Here is a 24,394-nt window from a genome sequence, read left to right as displayed (position 1 = left end):
ATGAGGTCCCTCATAGTTCCACCTTGGAAGCCTTTAGGAAAGATCTCTTCAGGCAGGCCTCTCCAGACTGGATTAGATCTATTGAGTTGTTTCTGACTCCCCATGACACTTATCCTTGCCATTGTTACTGTTATGGAAATTGTTATTGATGTATCGTTCCTGCCCTCCCCTCTCGCCTTCAGAAAATGACCCATTTCTTGCTCGAAAAAACATTTTTACTGTATTGTGTTTTGGATGTTTTACATTTTCTTACTGTTTATTAGCTTTTTAAGGGTTGATTAATGTTCTTATAATTGGGAGAAGGGTTGGGGTTTTTTGAATTTTAATTGTAGTTCTGAAATTGTATGTTATTTTATTACTGTAATCCACTTTGATTCCTTTGAGAAAAGGTGGAATATAACAAAATAATAATAATAATAATAACATCCCTTCAAGGGGCTCTAATGCCTTTCACTATGCTCCCAAAACGTGAGGGGGATGTTTCTGGGGCTGTGGGTCTCTCTCTTGGTCCTCCTGTGCAGGGTTGTTGTGAAGGAAAAGGTAAGTATGTGAGGGAGGCTGCCCAATCGGATCCTGTGGGCCTCTAAGCCTAGTTCCCAGGTTGCCAGGGGATTGCCAGAGCTTTGAGGCCCCTCTGTCTCCCTCCTCTTGGCTTTGGCCTAGATTTTGGCTCTTCTCTCCCCCCCAGAGACCCCTCCCCCCAAAAGTGTTGTTTCCAATGCTATTGAACCCTATTCTGTGTGATGCTTTCTATTTGGCACAAAACTCTTCCCCAAATGAGGCATCAGAAGGGAGGGTCTCTCATTTGGCCCACTTTCCAGGAGGGAGGGGGCTCCTCAAAGTCCTTTTTACCTTTGTATCCCCCTCCCCTCCATGGCCATGCCTCTCTCCAAGGGTCCCCCCTGCCCTCTTTTCTCATAATAACCCCCCAAGTACCTGGGCCCCAAGGTATCCCCCGAGGAGGAGGCCTGGCAGTACCCCTGCCTTTCTTTTGGCTAAGATGAGGGGCTTCTTTCCTTCTTATAACCTCCCAAGGGCCCCCCAGAAGACCTTCCAGCCATTCCTCTGAATGAATAAGGGCTCTCCCCACTTCCCTTCCTCCCTCAGCAAAGACTGTGAGGGCAGCCATGGCTTCAGGGGCTGAGGCTGTGCATAGACAGATGCCCCCAAAGGCCCCTCCTCAGCATGTGCAGGGATTGCCAGGGCCTAGATGCTGCTGCTGATTCCGCTGGCAGACTTTGCAGAAAAGGAAGGTATGTGCCGGGGGTTAAGCGGTCTCCCCTTCCTTCCCTCCTTTCTTCCTTTGAGGAGATCGCAATGAAACCTTGGGTTTCATTGCGATCTCCTCAAAGGAGTCTCCTGGACTCAGGAGGGAAAGGTAGGAAAGGAAGGATCTAATTTGGAAATATAGCTGTCCCTATTGGTGTGTGTGTGTGTGTGTGTGTGTGTGTTTGTCTCTGCTGTTGTTATGGCTGGGAATACAGCTGAAGACTGAGGAGAGAAGAAAGGGTTAGTTTTGGGCAAATTCAGAACTTCTGTGCATCAAAAAGTCCATTGTGTTGAAATAGCAAAGAACTTTATTGAGAACACATAGAAATTCAGTTTTTAAGCCAGAACTGCCCACTCCAACCCAAACAATACATTAAAACCCCAAAACATAAAACTCCACCCAATCCTAGCCCCCACCTCCAATTCCCATAGTCTATGCCCCACAGGTAACAAGGCCCCCTTTGCCATTCCCAGAATCTAGTCCCCTTTCTGTTAATACCGGCCTCCAACTTTTTTCAGCCAACATCCCACACACTGCATAAGCTATCATTCCCAAAACTAACAAAAGCCAGCAGCAAAAAATCCCAGCCCCCCAGCTACCTAACCAATACCACGACCCACAATCCCCAGCCAAATTTACAACCCAAAGAAATTATCTATTCTATTAGTAATGAAAACCTAAACTTCACAGAATACAACCTTAAAACATAAACAGACATATGGAGAGACAAACATCAGTGGGAAAATCACAAGGGCCTGTTCTTAGCATCACTGGATTGCAAATATATTTTTTGTATTCCTTATTGACAAAAATAATATTGGTTCATTACTGGGACTTGTGTGGCTTCTCTCCTGTGTGGACTCTCTGATGTTTCACTAGGCTTGACGTCTGAGAAAAACATTTCCCACAATGCTGGCATTTGTATGGCTTCTCTCCTGTGTGGACTCTTTGATGTGTCACTAGGTCTGACTTCTGAGAAAAACATTTCCCACAATGCTGGCATTTGTATGGCTTCTCTCCTGTGTGGACTCTCTGATGTGTCACTAGGTCTGACTTCTGAGAAAAACATTTCCCAGAATGCTGGCATTTGTATGGCTTCTCTCCTGTGTGGACTCTCTGATGTATCACTAGGTTGAATTTCAACGAAAAACCTTTCCCACAATGCTGGCATTTGTATGGCTTCTCTCCTGTGTGGATTCTGTGGTGTTTTACTAGGTCTGACTTCGAAGAAAAACCTTTCCCACAATGCTGGCATTTGTATGGCTTCTCTCCTGTGTGGACTCTCTGATGTGTCACTAGGTCTGACTTCCAAGAAAAACTTTTCCCACAACGCTGGCATTTGTATGGCTTCTCTCCTGTGTGGACTCTCTGATGTTTCACTAGGTCTGACTTCTGAGAGAAACATTTCCCACAATGCTGGCATTTGTATCGCTTCTCTCCTGTGTGGACTCTCTGATGTCTCACTAGGTGTGGCTGCTGAGAAAAACATTTCCCACAATGCTGGCATTTGTATGGCTTCTCTCCTGTGTGGACTCTCTGATGTATCACTAGATTTGATTTCAACGAAAAACATTTCCCACAATGCAGGCATTTTTGTGGCTTCTCTCCTGTGTGGACTCTCTGATGCATTAAAAGGATTGACTTGTAAGCAAAATGTTTCCTACAATGCTGGCATTTATGTGATTTCTTTCCTGTGTGGACTCTCTCATGACTCAAATGTTTTTCTGTAAAGAAGGACAATGACAGATGAGACTGAAAATCAGACTTAAGAGAGGAGGGATGTTACCACATGATTTAGCCCTCCTTATTAGAGATTAAATTAAGAAAGTTTCTTTGAGTAACCCAAGCATGACCCTGCTGATGATGCCCCTAAATCTATAGAACGATCGTATCTTTACTTATAGGAGCTAGCAAAGAATGGGGACTGCCTTGAGGGAACCAGTGGAAACAGGTGGCATCATATGCTGTGAGATGGCCATAGAGTCCTGAGTCAGAGCCCAAGGCATGATGCAAGGTAACTGCAGAGGTCCCTTCATGCTGTTTGGCACCAGGAGATGACTCACAACCAATACACTATATAGCTCATATGTGGATTGGTGTAGATTGGATTGGAGTTGTGTGTACAAGAGATGGTGAAGTTTATGGAAGTCAGAGAGGAGATCTTGCAAATATTTGTATTATTTTGCAACTCATGATAGAGAACCTCCAATGATTTCGATGAAATCAACTGTGTCTGTGACTTATTTTTAAGTGTGGAAAGTGGTCAGTGCATTGCCAATATCTATATCTGGATATTTGCTTCCATACTCTGCTATGTTATTGTTGAGCTGCATCTGGGAGCGTCACCCTCAGATTGTGCTATATATTGGCTTTTCAACGCGATTGGAATTCAGAGCCAAGAAAGACCTGAGAGCCAGTGTGCTAATCCTTTTTGTCTGAGATATTAGCACCAAGCACCCGTTGCATTCAATTTGGTTTCAGACAATTCTTCCCCCCAGGAAACATTCTAAAGTGATTTAAACCGTTTTGAACACTCAGTTTCTGCCCCCAAGTAACAATTACAGTATAAATATCTGCCCTGACTGGCTGTTCTTTGACGTCAGTCCAATTACAGACAGACAGTCTGTGGGTTTACATGGCTAAGCACCTCAATGCACTCGCCAACCCCATTTGTCACAGGAGCTCCTGACTTCTTTTCCAATTTCAAACCCTCAGCAATTGGAATCAAGATCCGCCTAGGTAAAGTATTACCATTATCAAAGTCTTACATCTCTTGACCACTCCCAATTGTTATCTAGTTCTTGTGCACGTATGTGAAAGCTTAGGTGTGTGTGTGTGTGTGTGTGTGTGTGTGTGTGTATGTGTGTGTGTATTTTGCTTTTCCTGTAAATAAACCAGAAAACCTATTTTAAATGCCTTTGGAATTCTGTGTGCTTCTGGGCCTGGCACAGTTGGGCTGAATCCTGAGGTCGCTCTTTCCATTCTATAGCTCTCTTTTCAGCTAAGTACCAAACTCCCCTAAAAGCATCGCATCTGTGGGTGTCCTTCCAAAACTCCAGCATTTTGGGTAACAAAGGGCCTCTGGAATCAGCCATGAAGCTAAGCAAGCTCAGGATGGAAAAGAAACATTAGAGAAAAAGCAGGTTTTGTGTCCCCCCTGTCTTCCCTTCATAGATATTACTCATAACTGATCATAGAATCATAGAATCGCAGAGTTGGAAGAGACCACAAGGGCCATTGAGTCCAACCCCCTGCCATGAAGGAACTCTCAATCAAAGCATCCCCAAAAGATGGCGATCCAGTCTCTATTTAAAGACCTCCAAGGAGGGAGACTCCACTACACTCCGAGGAAGGATTGTGTTCCACTATCAAACAGCCCTTACTGTCAGGAAGTTGGCTTTGATTCTATAATTATAAGTGGAAACCAAGCACTCTGACAGTGAATGATGAAAGGGCCCTCAGTCTTCACAGGAAGATCAATGGATTCAGGTTCCTTACCCACAAAGGCCACATTCTCATAATTCTCCATCATCACAGAACTGTATGTAAGTTTTTGCTTCTTTGTCAACAGTTTCCATTCCTCCTCGGTGAAATATACTGCTACATCCGCAAAGGTCACCTGCAATAGAAAATAGCCTTATCCAGAGAGTAACTAAGCGAAAGGGGAGGAAAGCACATGGTCCATCGCAAATATTATTTCAACACTTCAGAATTCAGTCCAGGAAATAAACTTTAAATTCTGCAAGAAAGCAAAAGGCTACAGCCTTTGAGATCCAGTTTGTCTCGAATCCTTTCAATATAATATACAATATAATAAACAATATAATAAACAATATAATTTAGACCATTTCTGAGATATTATTGATTGATTGGGATACTGATTAGCCCAACATGTAAAGTACATTTAGTCACCAAGGACTTATAGTGAGTTTAGCCATATCTCTCCTAATTTCAAAAACAGTTCTGGAGAGTACTCTGGGCTTGAGGGCCACTGGGCCCATCCCCAATTTAGGTTCAGAGAAATGCTTCCATATCCCTCAGCATTTCACAGATGGGGAAAGCAAGACACATATGGACAAGTAACACCAGAAGGGGTTCAAGATGGCCAAAGTTGTTAATGATGAATATCGCACAAGTGTAGAAGGACACAGCAGTTTGCTTTTGCTTCCGACTCCTGGCAAGGGCAAGACCCTGCCCCTTTGTCTCCTCCCCTCTCCCTCTTTTGAGTTGATGGGCTGCACACGTCTTTTGAACTTGGAACACATTTTGCAGTAACTGAAGTGAACTGAGGAGAAGAGGGAAAGTGGGAGCAGGAGAGAGAAATGGGTCATTTTCAAAGCCCCTGAAAAAATGAGGTGACAGAGGATTAAGCAGGACTCCCTCTGCCAAACTGGGACAGTTGTTCTCCGCTTGCTTTCATGAGCTGGCCCAGCAGTGACCCAGATGAAACTAATAGTCAGGATGGCAATTTACCAAAGAGTTGTTGCACCTCGGCAGCCTCTTCTTCTTGGAGCTCAACTCCCTCCGCTTGGCCTCTGTGTCCGCCATCAGGTAGGCAGGGGGTTCCTGGTGGGCCTGCACTTTGGTCACTTCCAGCAAAAGATACCGCAAAGCAGTGTACAAGGGGGCCAAGATGAAGTTCCTGAGAAAAGAGATCAGGGTTAGGCTTGGTTTGGAAAGAAACCCTGCAGCACTCAAAGTCACAAAGATCAGCATCCTGCTGGTGACATACGCACATGACATATGCCTCCTTTGGGCCAATTGAGAGGTGGGCATCCCTTCCTCCCTCTGCATCAAACAAAGCCCCTTGGACCTAGCATAGACTCACAGCAGCTCCCCTACACAACAGTTACTCCATACCTTGTTAGATTAGCTGGGGATCAGGGGATGGGAAATTGGGAAAGGCCCTGGTTATGTCCCCATAGCTAGATGTGAAATGAGTCCATCATCTGCTGAAACCTGCAAAAGTCCCCAGTGGCCCTCAGAGGAAAATGTCTTCATTTTGCTTCTGGCTACAGAAACACAGCTGGATGCATCTCCAATACCTCGCACCAAACACTCTCACCGGGCATGGAATGGGATGGCTTCCACAAATCTATGGTAATACCTGGCTGAGTGAATGGCCAGTTGTAGCCTGATTCCACCTGGAGCAACACTGGATCATAGAGGGTTCTGCTGGGTCAGGCTGTCTGGCCTGGTGGCCCCTCATTCTCCCAGTGGCCAAACCAGTTGCTGTCCATCCCCCAGGGAGGCCCCCAGTCAGGAAGGGCAGGAAAGGAGCTCTCTCTTCTCTGGTTGCCCCCCTTCCATGGGATCCAGCCCTCCTCCCCAATTGCCATGGCAGCCTTCTGCATGCAGAGAAGTCACAATTCAGAGAGTGTCTTTGCCCACGTAGAGATTGCCTATTTTCCACACTATTGCCTGGCCATGTTGGCTTGGAAATGTCCTGTTCTAGCCACATAGAATCATAGAAACATAGAATCGTAGAGTTGGAAGAAACCCCAAGGGCCATCCAGTCTAACCCCATCCTGCCATGCAGGAACTCTCAGTCAAAGCATCCCTGACAGATGGCCATCCAGCCTCTGCTTGAAGACCTAGGAAGGAGACTCGACTGCACTCCGAGGAAGAAGTCTGTTCCACTGTCGAACAGCCCTTACTGTCAGGAAGTTTCTCCTAATGTTGAGGTGGAATCTCTTTTCCTGGAGCTTGCATCCATAGTTCCAGGTTCTAGTGTCTGCAGCAGCAGAAAACAAGCTTGCTCCCTCCTCTATATGACATCCCTTTAAAAATTTAAACAGATCTATCATATCACCTCTAAACCTTCTCTTCTCCAGGCTAAACATTCCCACCTCCCTAAGTCATTCCTCATAAGGCATGGTTTCCAGACCCTTCACCATTTTAGTCGCCCTCTATGATTCTATGATTTATATCCCAGGTGGAGAAATACCGGCCCCTGGGATGAATAAGAATTGTATTACTTTATGGATCTGATCTACGATCTCCCCTCATTACGCCCACTTCCCCATTTAGACACTGGTGAAAATAATCATTTCATTTTCCCAAATGAGATAAATCTCTGAGCTTAACTGCTGTGTTAATAATAATAATAATAATAATAATAATAAATTTATGTATATACCACATTTCCAAAAAGATCAAAGCGATTTAAAAATTGACAATTACAAATTTGTGTGTTTGTGTGTGTGTCAGTCATAGCAGTTGCATGAAGTACGCACCTCTCCCTCTGCTTGCTAAAGCCACACAGAAACTGAGGCATGTACATTTCTGTGCATTGTTTCTGAAGGGATCTTCACTTTTCCTTGTATATTTTTAAAAAAGATGCACACTGCTGAATATGTTGCACTTACACAACAAAAATCTATAAATGTATAGGTTTATGAGTGAAGATTGCAGCCTGGATTATGCTCATTTTTGGGAAGTGAAGACCTATGTAAATGCATTTTATAAACCCAGAGAAAAAAATACCTCACAAAGCTCTAGCAAACAACACATACACACAGTCCCCACACAAAGGACTCACTGGCGCACTGTGTGTCTGGGATCTGGAAATCTCACTTCCACCTTTTGGGAAGACAATGCTGCCAGAGATGAATTTGAGGCTTTATGCCTGCAAAGCATGGGCTCACTCAGCCGCAACCTTTCCACACAATCCTGGACTGAAAGGTCCTCTTTCAGCTCCAGGAATAAAGACCTACCTTCAGTACAAAGACAGCCCCAGAAAGGGCTCTTCTGCAGTCCTTTATGGCTGGAGCTTCCCTGGGTCAGAGGCCGTCTCCTCAGCCGTAGAGAAGGGTTGCTCTGAGTGCGAAGGAGGAGGAGGTCCAAGGGCTGAGGGAGGGAAGGCAATGGGGATAGGTCAGTGCCAATGGCCATGGAGGGCAGAAGGTGACAATGCCTAGGAAACTCATCTGAGTCCCAGCCCTAGGAATGAGTGGCAGGAGTTAGTCCAGGGGGCTGAGGGGGTCTCCTTTCCCAAAGAAGGAGGCAAGGACCAGTGGACCCTCCCCAGCTAGGGCCCAAAGGGAGGGTCTCTTTCCCCACCTCTCTCTCCCAGCCCCCAAAGCCCAGCCTCCCCATTGGCCCTGGGTCCCTGCCTCCCCTTCCTCAGACCCCCACAGGCCCCTTCCTTCCTTCCTTCCTTCCTTCCTTCCTTCCTTCCTTCCTTCCTTCCTTCCTTCCTCCCAAAATGGAGGGCAAGAGGCACAAATTGACACACTTCCTTCCTTTTGGCCCAAGGAGCCTGGCTTCCTTCTCACTCTGGAGCCTCAGGAGAGACCTCTGTTCAACTGAGGCTTCAGAGAAGGTTCCAGAACATTGTTCCCCACAGTCACAAGAAGCACAAAATGGCCACTGGAACATAAAATGGCCGCCTCTGCCTCAGTGCTTTGCAGTTGGCAGTTTGACGCCTTCAGGGAACCCAAAATGGAGGATGAAAGGGCCCCCTCAGACCCCTTCCTTCCTTCCTTCCTTCCTTCCTTCCTTCCTTCCTTCCTTCCTTCCTCCCTTCCCCCTAAAATGGAGGGCCAGAGGCACAAAGGGACACACTGCCTTCCTTTTGGCCCAAGGAGCATGGCCTCCTTCTCACCCTGGAGCCTCAGGAGAGAAAGAGAGGACTCTGTTCAACTGAGGCCTCAGAGAAGGTTCTGGAACTAGAACATTATTCCCCCACAGTCACAAGCAGCACAAAATGGCTTCCAGAACACAAAATGGCTGCCTCTGCCTTAGCACTTGCCATTTGTCAGTTTGTGGCCTTCAGGGGAGAGAGAGAGACTGAGGGGAAGAGAGGAAGGAAGTCCTGGAGGGAGGGGGCCTTGGGAGATAGAGAGCCTTCCTGAGATATTCAGGGTTCGCTTTCTAACAAAGGGGTTTCTGGCCTTATAAAGGATTTGGGGCAAACTGGATCTGAAAGGCAGTAGTAGCGTTTTCTCTTGCCAATGGGATTTAAAATGCATTTCCTGGACTGGATCTCCTACAATCTATATGCCCTGCAGTAAGGTCCCTCCAATATCTCTGAATTGAGAACTACAACTCCCACGTCTTCTTGACCAGAAACATTGGCAATATCTTTCTTTCTTTCTTTCTTTCTTTCTTTCTTTCTTTCTTTCTTTCTCCCTAGCTGGCTTGTGAGGGTGATAAGCCCTGTAAGTGGTGTTACTCCTCTTGTTGTCATTGTGTGCCTCCAAGTTATTTCTGATTTATGGCAACCCTAAGAGAAGTCTTTTGCATGCTTTTAGTAATAATAGTAATGTTTTTATAGCCCTCTATTCAGCTAAAAGGCTTTCAAAGTGTCTTACAAATTATTAATTAGACATTTACACATTATGGCAACCTTAAGGGAAGCCCTTCGCAGGCTTTTCTTGCCAAGATTTGTCCAGACATGGTTTTGCAAGTGCCTCCCTCTGAGGCTGAGAAAGTGTGACTTCTTGCCTAAGGCCACTCAGTGGGTTTCCGTGGCCAACAAGGCATTCGAACCCTGGTCTCCAGGGTCATAGTCCAATGCTCCAGCCACTAAACCACGCTGTCTCTTTCTTGAGGCTTTGTTGTTTTTTGTGGTGTGGCTCCAAGTCATTGTCGACTTCTGGGGAGCCTCTCCTGGGGTTTCCTTGGCAAGAGTTGTTCAGAGGAGGTTTGCCATTGCTTTCCCTGAGGCTGAGAGAGTGTGACTTGCCAAGGTTCACCTAAGTCCAAAACACACTGCAGCAATAATCCAATCTGATACTGCTTTAACTGCTCTAGATCAGTGCTAGGGAATTCTGGGAAATGTAGTTTTCTGAGACATTGAGCCTTCTCTGTCAGAGAGCTCTGGTGCCACAATAAACTCCAGTTCCCAGCATTCCCTAGCACTGGGAAAGGGCAGTTAAAGCTCTCTCAAACTGGACTATTGCTGCTGTGTGTTTTGGACCTTTCTTGGCCGCAAACTGTCCATAGCCTGCAATGCATCTCCTAATTCTGTTGGCAGTCCCTCCCTCCCAACACTTTCTCATTTTCCCCAAAACCAGCGCAAAGCTGGCAGATGGAAAGAGGTTTTAAAGCAGCATTTAAATCTGCCATATTTGTTTTTAAAAGACTAAATGTCCCAAATGCTATTTTCAGTTTTGTAGCTATTATTACAGAAAGACAAAGAGTGCAAACTCCTCAAGTACCTTTATTTTCTGGAGTGAGATGGGCTTTTCCAACTGACTCTCTGTGATGATCTCCGGTGGTCCAAGCAGCCAAACTGCGGCCCTGGAATAATAATAATAACAATAACAATAATTATAGTTTCATACCCCTCTCTTCAAACAAAAGGCTATCAGAGTGGCTTACAAATAGTTAATTAGACATTTAGACATTATGGCTCTTAGCCCAGCAAACCCTTAACTTCCTTAAATCTCGCTACCATCATCCAGCGAATTATAAAAGGACTTCCCTTAACCTACACTGGGACCAGTTAAGGAACCTTATTTCTCCTTCTTTACTGATCTTCCCAAGCATCAACTGAGCCAAAACACCTGTAAAAGGAGCGTTGAGTAGCAGATACTCCAAGGAGATATTTACTGTAAATAACAAAATATAACTGAAATATAAGTCATACAAGATATTAAGAGTCTTGCAGGTACAATATTTGTAAGTATATAATATTCAATTCATACAAGCTATTAAAGAAATAAATAGACCTAAGCCTCCAATTCTGAGACTAACTTCCAAGATCCACTCTTTAACTCTCTCTCTCGATCTCCAACCGACACAATTCCCCCAACTGTCTCTTGGTCTCTCAGGCCTTATATCTCCTTCTCACGGAAGCTTCCAGAAGAACCTTCATCTTGTTCTCTGATTGGTCAAGAGAGCCTTCTGTAGCAGTGATGTCATTCTGTGAGGGATGTTGGGAGGGACTGGGCTTCCAGCCAATCAGGGCCAGGGATGGTGGGAGGGACTGAGACTCCAGCCAATGGCAGCCCTCAGAGTGTCCTCAGGAGGACTTCTTCTGTTGCTAAAAGAGCATTGAACCCATGGCTTTGAGATAGAGTTGGTCCCCCATTTTGATGCAGTGAGGCTCCTGGTTTTGGAGCCATCATGAAAGAAGTCATTCCTAATAATTCAATATGTGGTCTTCCTATTTTCATTGCCAGGGAAGGGAAGAGGGCCCTGGAGTGTTCTCTGCCTTTTGTGGTAAAAGAACTTGACCAAACAGACTTGAAATCAAATACATAAATAATAAAACTTGGATGATTGGGAGAGGCTGCCATAGACTTATATCAGTTTAGAAAAGCAGATTGTCAGGACCTACATGGAAAACATTTCATGTGCTAAAAATGTCTCCCATCACACAAGAAATCTAGAAGACCAGGAACAAAGATTGCAGCCTTGTCTTTTCCTTCTCACCTAGGGTTGCCATAAGTGAGGACCTCCAAACCGGGACAAATGTAGGACAAATGTAGGGCAACATTTTCAAATGTAGGACACATTTTTATAAAAATGGAGGATGCACAAAAAATTGAGTTTTTTTTTAAAAATGTTAATATAAATGCATGTTTTTAGGCATGATCAAAATGGAGGACATTTTGGTATTATTCCTAGACAGATGGCAGAAATGTACTTGCCCTCGGGTTCAACTGTACTTCTCAGAAGTGTGTACTTGGTCAAGGGACTGTGGTTTTTCTTCACTGCGCATGAGTTTGTAAAAATCACAGCAAGTTACATTGGCCGTGCCTCAGAGGCTTCGTGATATCAATATCACCATCATCATCATCATCATCATCATCACCACCACCACCACTATAATTGTCCAGGAAAGGCATTTGTTAGCATTCAAAGCACCATAAATACACAAAAAATGCACTTGCATATATTTAATAATAAAAAATAATGAAAAAATAAATAAAAAACAAGGCAGGGGTGTATATATTTGATAATAAAAATTAATGTAATAAAATAAAAAACAAGCAATAATAAAAATTAATAAAATAAAATAAAAACAAGCAATAATAAAATTAATAAAATAAAACAAAAACAAGCAATAATAAAAATTAATAAAATAAAACAAAAACAAGCAATAATAAAAATAAATTAAAAAAGCAATAATAAAAATTAAAAAAATTAAATAAAATAAGTATTTTATATTTTTAAAAATAATTTAAAAAAACCAAAATACCAGGCAGCCCTAATGGCCACTAACTCAGCATTCCTCCTCCTCCTCCTCCTCCTTCTCCTCTGGCCCAATTGTGTCCTGGCCTTCAGGCACCCTTCCTCCGGCTCCTTCCTCCTCCTCCTCCTCTCCCCCCTCCTCCTCCTGGAAGTGGGGAAGGCGCGCACACGCGCGCGGAGGGAAGTGCGGCAGGCAGGTGCGCGCGTGCGGAGGGAAGTGGGGCAGGCAGGCGTGTGCAGAGGGAATGGGCAGGCGCGCGCGCTGCCACTGGCCCCTGCTGAGGCCTGGGCAGCGCGCGCTGCCACTGGCCCCTGCTGAGGCCTGGGCGGCGCGTGCCAAGGCGCACAAGCCCTCCCAGTGGGGGCGCGGTGGCGGCGGCGCTTCTGCCGCCGGCCCGCTGAGGAGGAGGAGGAAGGCGGAGCCGGAGGAGGAGGTGGGTTGGCGCCGCAGCAGCCGCATTAGCAGCAGCGGCAATGGCTGGAGCGGGCCCCCAAACCGGGAACAAGGCACGGGTGGGGGCCCAAACCAGACCGGGACCGGGAGGGGCCCCCCGAAACCGTGAATGGCACGGGGGCCGCCGGGTTATGGCAACCCTATTCTCACCCCATTCTTGAAGATCCAGATAGCTAAGGAAAAGAGAAGGGAGGATATTCCAATATGTCCCACTTTATTGATATCCTGAAGTGATCAAATCATATTTGGGATTCACCCTGTGCTTCCCTCCTGAATCACTCTCTGGATGAGGGCTATTTTCTATTGCAGATCACCTTTGGAGATGTCACAGTGTTCTTTACAGAAGAGGAGGAAAGGCCATGCTTGAGTCTGAAGCAGAAATCTTTATACAGGATTTGGAAACCATGAAGCACTATGAGGAAGGACTTAGGGAACTAGGGATGTTTAGCCCGAACAAGAGAAGGTTAAGAGGTGGTATGATAGCCCTGTTTAAATATTTGATGTCATAGTGAGGATGGAGCAAGATTGTTTTCTGCTGCTCCAGGGACTATGGATGAAAAATGCAGGAAAAGAGATTCTACCTAAATATTAGGAGGAACCTCCTGACAGAAAGTGCTGTTCAACAATGGAACAAACTCCCTCGGAGATTTTGGTGGAGTCCACTTCCTTGGAGGTCTTTAAGCAGAGGCTGGATGGCTGTCTGTCAGAGATGCTTTGATTGAGAGTTCCTGCATGGCAGAATGGGGTTGGACTGGATGGCCCTTGTACTCGCTTCCAACTCTATGATTCTAAGTGAGCATGAAACATGTAATAAGAAAGTAATGCTATGTAATGAGAAGAAAAGGTATGTATACAAAGAACAATTACAATACACAAATCAGCTTCAATTTATCTACTCTGAATAACATACTGATATAATGCAGAATAACATCTAAACAATGATAATGTAAAAACTAATTTCAGTTTATTACTATGAATAACCTACTAATGTAGGTAATACAGAATGACTTCTACAAAAAATAATATAAACAAGGGCAATTGTGAGTACAGGTACACAAAGGCTTCAGTACAATGACAATACATATAATTAAGAATGGGCTACAACAAAACAACAAAAGGAACAATTACAAGACACAAACTCCCTCCAATATACCTGCTCTAGGTGACATGCTAAAATAGATGATATGAAACTAAATGAAGTTCTGTTATCCCTGTCTTTGGGAACTGATGGAAGATGTTTCAAGGCTAGAGGTCTTCCTCAGCCACAATGGAGCAGGCTGTCATCTGAAATACTCTCATTCTTCCTCCTTCAAAAAATGTGCCAGATACGTCTTTTGCAACCGATCTTCCTCTACTTTCCTGCATGAAACCTGTCCTGGTTTTGGGATCTTCTGGGGAGGCCCTGGTTGCTGTCCCACGGACCTCTCAGGTGCATTTGGGGGGAAGGCAGGAGAGGGCTGCTTGGGGGCTGCTCTCAGGATTTGGGACTCCTTCTTAGTCTTGCCGTTTTCATTAATATTCTGCTCCCCCTGAATTTGGGACACAAGGCAGGTTCTGACCATTAAAACAACCGTTGTTTTTGTTGTGTGTCTTGAAGTGGTTTCTGACTTATGGCGACGCTATCCTGGGTTGTTCTTCGCAAGATTTGTTCAGAGGAGCTTTGCCTTTGCCTTCCCTTGAGGCTGAGAGAGTGCGACTTCCCCAAGGTCACCCAGAAGGTTTCTTTTTTAAATCTTTATTGTTTTAAAATACATATAACTTATAACAAACAAATGAACAACATTTACATTACCATACATACCTAAGAATGCCATATATACATATAATTCTAAATGCAAAATACATCAGAATAAACTTCCAAACCTAAAGCGACAGCTAGCTCCTTTCTTTAAATAATCCTCTTTTATCTCTGGCTAATTAGTCTTTACATCTTTTCTTGTTCTTAGCTGCCCTCAAGTCGATTTAGACTCATGGCGACCCTATGGATGAGAGTCCATAATTCTCTATTTGTCTTCATACTTGACCTATACCAATTTTATTTTGAACTGGAATTATTCCCTCCCCTTTTCAATGTAAACCTTTGTACATATTCCCCCAGATATTACCATTTCTTCCCACAATACATAGTAATCTTCATTACAAATTTGACGTTTATATAATCTTTATTATTTTCTGAATCATAAAAATAGAAACAACGATACAAATCCAGTATCCATAACATCACTGTCACAAATCTTTCCGTTTCCTTGGACCCACTTTCTGCTTTCTGTCTTCTTGGCCTTTCAAAGAGCTCACTTTCATAATATTATAACCGAACCCTGCTTTTAAACACACATTTTATGCACAAATCTAAAATGTATGAACACAATATATCCCAATTGCTTATTGATAATATCAGTTTTCATTTATGTTCTTATCTATTGTCAAAATAACGTATGCATAACTTCGCAGTATTCGATTCCTTCTTTATCATGCTTTACTTTAAGCAGGAGACTCAAACTTTCTTCTACTGACCTATAATTAATCAGGAAATAAAGATACACATTTAAAGAAATGTTTGAAGAACAGACTTTGTAGATTCAATTCCAGTTAATTCAGACCTCAATGAGCTTCAGATTTCAGTTCCATTCTTTTCCCATTCCTCTTCTCTTTTTCCATATCGTAATTCTGAGCCCTACAAGAGAGTTTGTCCCGTTCCCTGTAATCATTAACTCTCTTCATCCAATTTTCCCGTCTTGGAGTCTCATCTGACTTCCATAACTTTGCTATTTCAATTCTAGCTGCTGTTACAAGATATAATATAATCCTCCAATGTTGTCTTTCGTCCTGAGGGCTTAAAATCCAAGTTATATTGAGTAAGTACAACTTAGTGCTCATTGGGAATTTTATTCCCAATATCTGCTGTATTGAGTCATGTACTTTCTTCCAAAATTTCTGAATTTCCCTGCAACGCCACCATATATGATAGATGTTTCCCTTTTTACAATCACACCCCCAACAATTAATTCCCCTGTGCTAATTTATAGGGTTTTTTTTTTTTTTTGTGCTTCCAAGGGGTGTAATATCACCTGTTCATTATTTTCATGTGATTCTCTTTTAGATCCTGCATTACTGTAAATGTATTTGTTCTATTCCAGGCGTTTTGCCATTCTTCCATTTCCATTTTGCATCCCATATCCTGCGCCCGTTTCACCATATACTCTTTTACAGTCTCCTGTTCCATATTCCTGCTCAACAGTAGTTTGTGTAATTTGGATATCTTTTTCTTATCAGGTTGCCAGAACAAATCATCCAATCCGTTTAGTCTAGCTTCGATCCCTATTGTTTTGTTGTCTACCAGAAATCTTTGTTTTAGCTGGTAGGAATTAAACCACTGTATATTATGTCCATCCTTGTTAATATCTTCCCTAGATCTTATCGACCAATTCCCTGATTGATCCTTCTTAAGCCAATGTTTGTAAGTGAGCCAAGTACTGATGCTTATCCATCTACCGAAGAGTGGCTCCTGGGCCGATGTCCGAAGGGGTAACTTACAATAAAATGTCTTTTTAATCTTGCTCCAAGTGAGTAGTAAAGATTTCCTCATTGGATGATTATTGACATCTTTATTCATCCCCAACTTCTCATAACATAAGAAGGCGTGCCAACCAAATCTTAACTCCACATCCTCTAGATCAAGCATTTCTTTGTCCTCTAATTTAATCCATTTTTGGATCCAAATTACATTACATGCCCAGTAATATAATCTGAAGTCTGGGAGTGAATAGCACTCTCTCTGTAGCATCTTCGAGCTCCTCCCATTTAATCCGAGGTTTGTGTCCTTTCCATATGGATTTTTTTAGCTCGGCTTCCCAACCTTTAAATATCTTATCCTTAATCTCTATTGGCAAATTTTGTAGCAGAAACATAATCTTCTGTAGAACTGTCATTTTGATTACGGCAATTCTGTCTAGTAGTGAAAGATTTAACCAGCTCCATCTCCTTAAATTTTCTCTTATGTCTTTCCATACCCCTAAATAATTATTGTCTTTAGAAATCCAAATTCTTAAGTGCCTCAGTTTCTTTCCTACTTGGAAGCCCGGTTTCCTCTTTCATTCCTCTACCTCTTCTCCAGTCATATTTTTAGTTATCAACACTGTCTTGTCTTTATTGATTTTCAGTCCTGTGAATTTGCCGAATTTGTTTAGCTCCTGTAGCAGCGGTTCTCTGCCCCGATTTGGGTCCTCCAAAACTGTTACCACGTCATCCGCAAACGCTCTTATCTCGGTTTCCTTTCCTTTCCTGTTAATCCCTTTTATATTTGGATTACCTTTAATAGAGGAAACCAAAATTTCCATCACTTCTAAGGATAAGAGCGGTGATCTTGGGCATCCTTGCCTTGTGCCCTTATTGATCATACATCCTTGGGATCTTTCTCCGTTGATAATTAAGTAATCTCTTTGCCGATTATATATTTGCCTTATTGTCTCCCATTTCCATACTTTTTACCACTTCTATCAAAAAATCCCATCTCTCACCGTCGAAGGCTTTCTCTGTGTCAATAGCAATGATGGCACTTTTTTTCTCATTATTGACCTGGTAAAATTCAAGACAATTTATAATCGTTCTGATATTGATCCTAATCTGTCTGCCCAGTAAAAGTCCGTTTTGCTCCTTCCCAATTGTCGAATTCAAAATTCCCTTCAGTCTGCTGGCAAGTATTTGTGTGAATATCTTATAATCAATGTTCAGCAAACTTATTGGTCTATAATTAGTCATTACCAAGCTGTCCTTTCCTTCTTTAGGAATTAAAGTGATACTCGCTAGCTCCCATGAGTCTGGAATCCCCTCTGCATTAATAGGATTAAACCATTTATATAGTGGATCCACTAGTTCCCCTTGAAATATTTTATCATATCTAGCTGTAAATCCGTCCACTCCAGGGGATTTCCCCTCTTTATCATCTTCTTATCTTCCCTCCGTCTATGGGGCCTGCAAAGGGAGGGGGCTTCCTTTCCTGGGGAGGGCATGGTCTAGATCTTCCCTGTCTATGGGGCTTCAAAAGAAGGCTCCAGGGCAGAGGAGAATGTGGCCCAATAGAGGGACCCTAACATTTCCCCAAATGAGCACATTCTCCGTCTCTCTGTCCAGAGACAGAGCCCTCTTTCCCAAAATGGCTGCTGAGGGATTCCTATCCAGATGCCCCCTGTCTTTCAGCAGCCCCCTTTATGCCATGTCTTCCCTTGGCACTTTCCTTCTTTCCTTCCTTTAACCTCCATCCCTTCAAGGAAGGGGGCTTTCAGGCAAAGAACTAACAATGGCTTCCATGTCCTTTCTGCATGTTCCCAGAGGAGGATCACTGGGATCTTGGCAGGGTTGTTGTGAAGGGTAAGGAAAGGATGTGTGTGTGTGTGTGGGGGGGGGGGGGGCTAATTCAGATCCTGTGGGCCTCTAAGCCTAGTTGCCAGGGGGGTATCCCTCTCCCCAGAAGGGGCTTTGAGCTCCCTCCTTCTGCCAGCTCTTGGCTTTGGCCTAAATCTGGGCTCTTCTCTCCCCCACAGATGGAGCCCCCTTCCCCCCAGAGAAAACCACTTCCCCCCAGAAAGCTGTTGTTTCCAATGCTATTGAAGCCTATGCTATCTGATGCTTTTTATTTGTCACAAGTCTTTTGACTGGGAGCCTCCCCTCTTCCCAGACATGAAGAGGGTGCCCCCATTGGAAGACCAAAGAGGGGGGCTTGTGATCCCTTATCTCCCCCCAAATGAGGAGGAAGGGAGGGAGGGTCTCTCCTCTGCCCCACTTTCCAGGAGGGAGGGGCTCCTCAAAGCCCTTTTTACATCTTAAGGACCCTGCCCCCTGCCCCCATGGCCATGCCTCTCCTCAAGTGCCCCCTGCCCCCTTTTTCTCATACATTTCTCTCCCCCACTTCCATCTCTTCCTCCCTCTGAACAGACTGTGAGGGCAGCAATGGCTTCACGGCCTGAGACTGAGCATGTGTACATGCCCCAAAGGCCTCTCCTGAGCATTCGCAGGGGTCGCCAGGGCCTTGCTGCTGAGGCTTATTCTGTTGGGAGCCTTTGCGGAAAGGGAAGGAGTGCACCCTTCCTTCCTTCCTTCCTTTGAGGAGACTTGGAGGATGCCAGAATGGAGCCCAAGGAGGAGCTGGACTCAGGAGGGAAAGGGAAGGAAGGAAGGAAGGCTCTGCTTTGTACATAGAGCTCTATCTGTCTGTTTGGTATGTGTTTGTGTGTGTTTGCCTCTTTTCTGCTTATGGCTGGGAATGGAGCTGAGGACTGATGAGAGAAAAAAGTGTATTTTGTGCAAATTCAGAACTTCTGTGCATCAAAGAGTCCAACACATTGAAACAACAAATAACTTTATTGAGAACACATAATCAGAAATTCAGTGTTTAAACCAGAACTGTCCTCCCCAAGACAAAGAGTACATTGAAAAACCAACACCTAAACTTCCACCTTCTACCAATCCTAGCCCCCACATCCACAGTTGCACAGTCTATGCCCCAAAGGGAACAAGGCCAACTTTGCCATTCCCAGAAACTGGCCCCTTTCTGTTAATACCTGCCCCCACCTTTCTTCAGACAACATCCCACACTTTCCAAAAGCTATCATTCCCATAACTATTCTAGCCAGTTGTAAAAAAAATCCCAGCACCCCCTATCTAGCTGACCTATACCATGACCCATATTCCCCAGCCAAGTTTATAACCTGAAGCAATTATCTATACTAATAGCAATTAAACTTAACAAACTATAACTTTAAAACAGAAAGAGACATATAGACAGACAAACGTAACACACAAAATCAGAAGGGCCTTTTCTTTTCACCATTGGATTGAAAATATACTTTTTGTATTTCTTATTGACAAAAACAATGTTAGTTTACTGCTGAGATTTGAGTGGCTTCTCTCCTGTGTGGACTCTCTGATGTCTCACTAGGTGTGACTTTGAAGAAAAACATTTTCCACAATGCTGGCATTTGTATGGCTTCTCTCCTGTGTGGACTCTCTGATGTGTCACTAGGTCTGACTTCTGAGAAACACATTTCCCACAATGCTGGCATTTGTATGGCTTCTCTCCTGTGTGGACTCTCTGATGTGTCACTAGGTGTGACTTTGATGAAAAACATTTCTCACAATGCTGGCATTTGTATGGCTTCTCTCCTGTGTGGACTCTCTGATGTTTCACTAGGTTTGACTTTGATGAAAAACATTTCCCACAATGCTGGCATTTGTATGGCTTCTCTCCTGTGTGGACTCTCTGATGTTTCACTAGGTCTGACTTCTGAGAGAAACATTTCCCACAATGCTGGCATTTGTATGGCTTCTCTCCTGTGTGGACTCTCTGATGTCTCACTAGCTCTGACTTTGAAGAAAAACCTTTCTTGCAATGCTGGCATTTGTATGGTTTCTCTCCTGTGTGGACTCTCTCATGACTCACAAGTTCTTCTGTAAAGAAGGACAATCACAGTCAAGAATGAATATCAGAATTAAGAGAGGAGGGTGTTACCCCAATTTTTAGCCCTTGTTGAACCCTCCCTATTTGATATTAAATTAATAAAGTTGCTGAGAGTGACCTGAGCATGGCACTATTGCAGATGTCCCGAAATCCATGGAACAACTGTATCCCTACTGACAGGAGCAAAGAAGAGATTGTAGTAGAACTGCCTTAAGGGAATCAGTCGAAGCAGATAGTCAAAGGGCTGTTGAAAAAATATTCCATTAAACATGATTTAAAATATTTTGATTGACAAGTGGCATCATTTCCTGTGAGACTGCCATAGAGTACTGAGTCAGAGCCCAAGGCATGATGCAATCTAACTGCAGAGGTCACTTCATGCTGTTTGGCACCAGCAGATGACTCACAACCAATACAGTATACAGCTCACATGCGGATTGCTGTGTACTGGATTGGAGTTGTGTGTACAAGAGATGGTGAAGTTGATGGAAATCAGAGAGCTTGCAAAGATTTGTATTATTTTGCAACTCAGGATAGAGAACCTCAAAGGACTTGGGTGAAATCAACTGTGTCTGTGAGATACTTTTAAGTGTGGACAGTAATCAGTGCATTGCCAAAACCTATATCTGGATATGTGTTTCCATACTCTGCTATGTTATTATTGAGCTGCATCTGGAAGTGTTGTTTCCAGTTCGCGCTGTACATTGGCTTATGAACAGGACTGGAATTCAGAGCCAAGAAGGACCTGAGAGCTAGTGTGTTAATCCCTTGTGTCTGAGGTATTTGCATCAAGCATCCATTGCATTTAATTTGGATTCAGACAATTTTTTCCCCACCCAGGAAACATACTAAAGCAATTTAAACCATTTTGAACCCTCAGTCTCTGTCCGTAAGCAACAATTTCAGTATAAATGTCCGCCCCGATATTTACTGTTCTTTGGTGTCAGTCCCGTTGCAGAGAGACACTCTGCTGGTTTACATGGCTAAGCTCCTCAATATACTCAACAAACCCACTTTCCGTTCCCTTGCAGGACCCTCAGCAATTGGAATCAAGAACATTCTAGGAAATGTATTACCATTAATATAGCTTTACATTATTCACCAATCCCTCCTTTGTTACTTACCTCTTGTGTGTATGTACGAATGCTTGTGTGTGTGTGTGTGTGCGCGCGTGCAAGCGTGTATTTTGCTTTTTCCCTAAATAAAACATAAAAACCCATTTGAAATGCCTCTGGAGTTATGTGAGATTGCGTGCCTGGTATAGTTGGGCTGACCTCCGAGGTCACTGTTGCCTGAACAAAATTATGTCTCTTCTTTGAGCTAAGTACCAAATTCCCCCACAAAGCATAGCACTTGCAAGTGTCCTCCCCAGACTCCAGCATTTTGGGTAACAAAGGGCCTCAGGAACCAAAAATGCAGCTAAGCAAGCTCAGGATGGAAAATAAAAGTGCTTTTTCTCTACTTGTGTCCTCCTTTCCTTCCTTCCTAAATATTACTCATAATTGCTAAATAAAACCACTTAATATGTCTGAAAACAAGGACCTGATCCGGTTCTCATTAGTTCACTGAAACCAGTTCTGAAAATCGGTCAGAACTGCCTCCCAATCCCCAAGGCCCCTCTCCTGGCCCTTCCCAGAGGTCCCTTCCTCTCCGCACAGAGCTAGGCAATCCTGACTTTGCTCCTGCCTTCCCCTCCTGGCTCCCAGATGCATGACCCCCTTCCCTTTCTCCCTCCACTCTCCAACTTTCTTTCTTGCCCATCAGCATCTCATTTTCAGCATCTCTTCTCTGCCTTTCATTTTTCACTTTCTGTCTGTCTCTTTATCACAGACATACCCACAGAGTGTGATGCATAAAAGGGGCACTTTGAGGCCCATCTATTGAGAAAGGCGGGATAATCAATATACAAATAATTCATTGGCAAAGGCAGAGCAAAGAAGCTGGGACCTGGACTTCAATTTTGGTGAGGGTCAAGCGCCAGGGAGCAGCCTTAAAACAGCCTTAAAACATTTATAAGACAGGCATGGACTACTGATGGGGTTTGGAGGAGATCTCAGGGGCAACCCCACATTGTATTGCTGGGGGGGGGGGGGGGGGCGGAATGAAATAATATTTTGCCCCTCAGCATCCCACAGCATCCCTTTGGGGAAGTGGAGGCCATTTTACCACTGTTGGGCCCTCCCTGGGCCACTGCAGGCCCCAGAGAGGTCTTTCCCCCAAGAAGACTCTCCAGAGCTTTAAAAGGATGGAAGAGGCACCAAAAAAAGTAGTAAACTTGCTCAAGGGTGTGCTGAGTACCATTTGGGTGTGAAAAGCATTAATCTCAATGACTTCTTTCCACAAAATCCTAGAATAGGCAGTTTAGGATGGAGTATTTAGAATCCTTAGAAACTGGAGAGCAATACTGCCTCACTGAACTACAAATTCAAACATTTTACAGGATGTTGCTATCACAATTAAACTAGGCTTGACAGGGATCTAGGACTCCCAGTAGACCACAAGTTGAACATGGGCCAACAGTGTGATGCGGCAGCTACAAAGGCCCATGTGATTCCTGACTACATCTATATAAGAATAGTTTCTAGATCAAGAGAAGTAATAGTGCCATTCTATTCTGCTTTGGTCAGGCCTCACTTGGAATCATCCTGTGTCCATTTCTGGGCCCCACAATTCAAAAAGGATGTTGACAAATTGGAGCATGTCCAAAGGAGGGCAACCAAAGTGGTGAAGGGTCTAGAAACCATCAAGCCCTATGAGGAGCAGCTTAGAGAGCTGGTTATGTTTATCCTGGAGAAAAGAAGATAAAGAGTGGATATGATATCCATTTTTAAGTATTTGAAAGGGTGTCATTTTGCGCAAGGAGAAGGCTTGCTTTTTTCTGCTACGGAGAAAAGGAGACACCACAACGGATGCAAGCCACAGGGAAAGAGGTTCTACCTAAACATTAAAAGGAACTTTGTGACAGTAAGAGCTCTTTGACAGTGGAATATACTCCTTTAGAGTTTGGCGGAGTCCTCTTCTTTAGGGGGCTTTAAAAAGAGGCTGGATGGTCATCTCTTGGGGTTGATTTGAATGTGTATTCCTGCATGGCAGAAGGGGATTGAACTGGGTGGCCCTTGTGGTCTATTCCAACTCTATGACTCTATAATTCTAGTGGAACCATAGCGACATGATAATATAGTATGAAAAGGCCCTCAGTCTTTATAGAAAGAACAATGGATTCAGGTTCCTTACCTACAGAAGCCACATTCTCATAATTGTCCATCATAACATAATTATACATAAGTTTCTGTTTCTTCGTCAACAGATTCCATTCGTCTTTGGAGAAATATACTGCCACATCTGCAAAGGTCACCTGAAATAGAAAATAGCCCTCATCCAGAGAGTGACTAAGCAAAAGGGGAGGAAAGCACATGGTGCAACCAAATATCATTTCATCACTTCAGAATTCTGTCCAGGAAATAAACTTTAAATTCTGTCAACAAGAAAAAAATCTACTGCCTTTGAGATCAATTTGGTTTGCATCCTTTCAATATAATAAACAATATAATTTAGGCCATGGCTGGGATACTGAGGATGGATTAGGATACTGACTATTCCAACACATATAGTACATTTAGCCACAAAAGAATTAAGGTGCATTAAGCCATTTCTTCCCAAATTTCAGAGGCAAATTTCATTTTTAAAAAACAGTTCTGGGGAGGACTCTGGATTTCAGGGCCACTGGGCCCACCCCCAATTTAGATCCAGATATGGTCCCCCATATCCCCAACATTTCACAGACAGGAAAAGCAAGGCACATGTGGACAAGCAGAAGCAGAAGGTGGTGAGGATGGCCAAAGTTGTTTATGAGGAAGATCACACAAGCTAGGAAGGGCACAGTAGTTTGCTTTTGCCTCCACCTCCTGAGCCAAAAAGGAAGACCCTTGCTACTTATCTCCTCTCCTCTCCCCCCTTTTGAGTTGATGGGGTGCAAACCCCTTAGAAGTCATTTTTCAGCAACCCAAGAGACCTGAGGATAAGGGGGAAAGTGAGAGGAGGAGAGAGAAACCGGGACATTTTTGAAAGCCCC

The 24,394-nt window shown here is 43.9% G+C and overlaps 1 protein-coding gene across 1 annotated transcript; it reads right to left on the bottom strand.

Annotated features, from left to right (window-relative positions):
• Nucleotides 1-1,714: 1,714 nt before the first annotated feature.
• Nucleotides 1,715-22,623, bottom strand: LOC149285040 (uncharacterized). Its single transcript, XM_089495891.1, has 3 exons — nucleotides 22,602-22,623; nucleotides 19,801-20,312; nucleotides 1,715-2,911 (listed from the first exon to the last, which is right to left on the bottom strand). Exons 1-3 carry the CDS (start codon nucleotides 22,621-22,623, stop codon nucleotides 2,096-2,098), a joined length of 1,350 nt encoding a protein of 449 aa, XP_089352017.1. The 3' UTR covers nucleotides 1,715-2,095.
• Between the last annotated feature and the right edge of the window lie 1,771 nt (nucleotides 22,624-24,394).

This window comes from Sceloporus occidentalis, unplaced genomic scaffold, assembly GCF_023333645.1.
Source record: "Sceloporus occidentalis isolate IW3139 unplaced genomic scaffold, rSceOcc1.0.p SCAF_86, whole genome shotgun sequence".
Taxonomy (NCBI): domain Eukaryota; kingdom Metazoa; phylum Chordata; class Lepidosauria; order Squamata; family Phrynosomatidae; genus Sceloporus; species Sceloporus occidentalis.
This window is presented reverse-complemented; position numbering and strand designations above follow the sequence as displayed.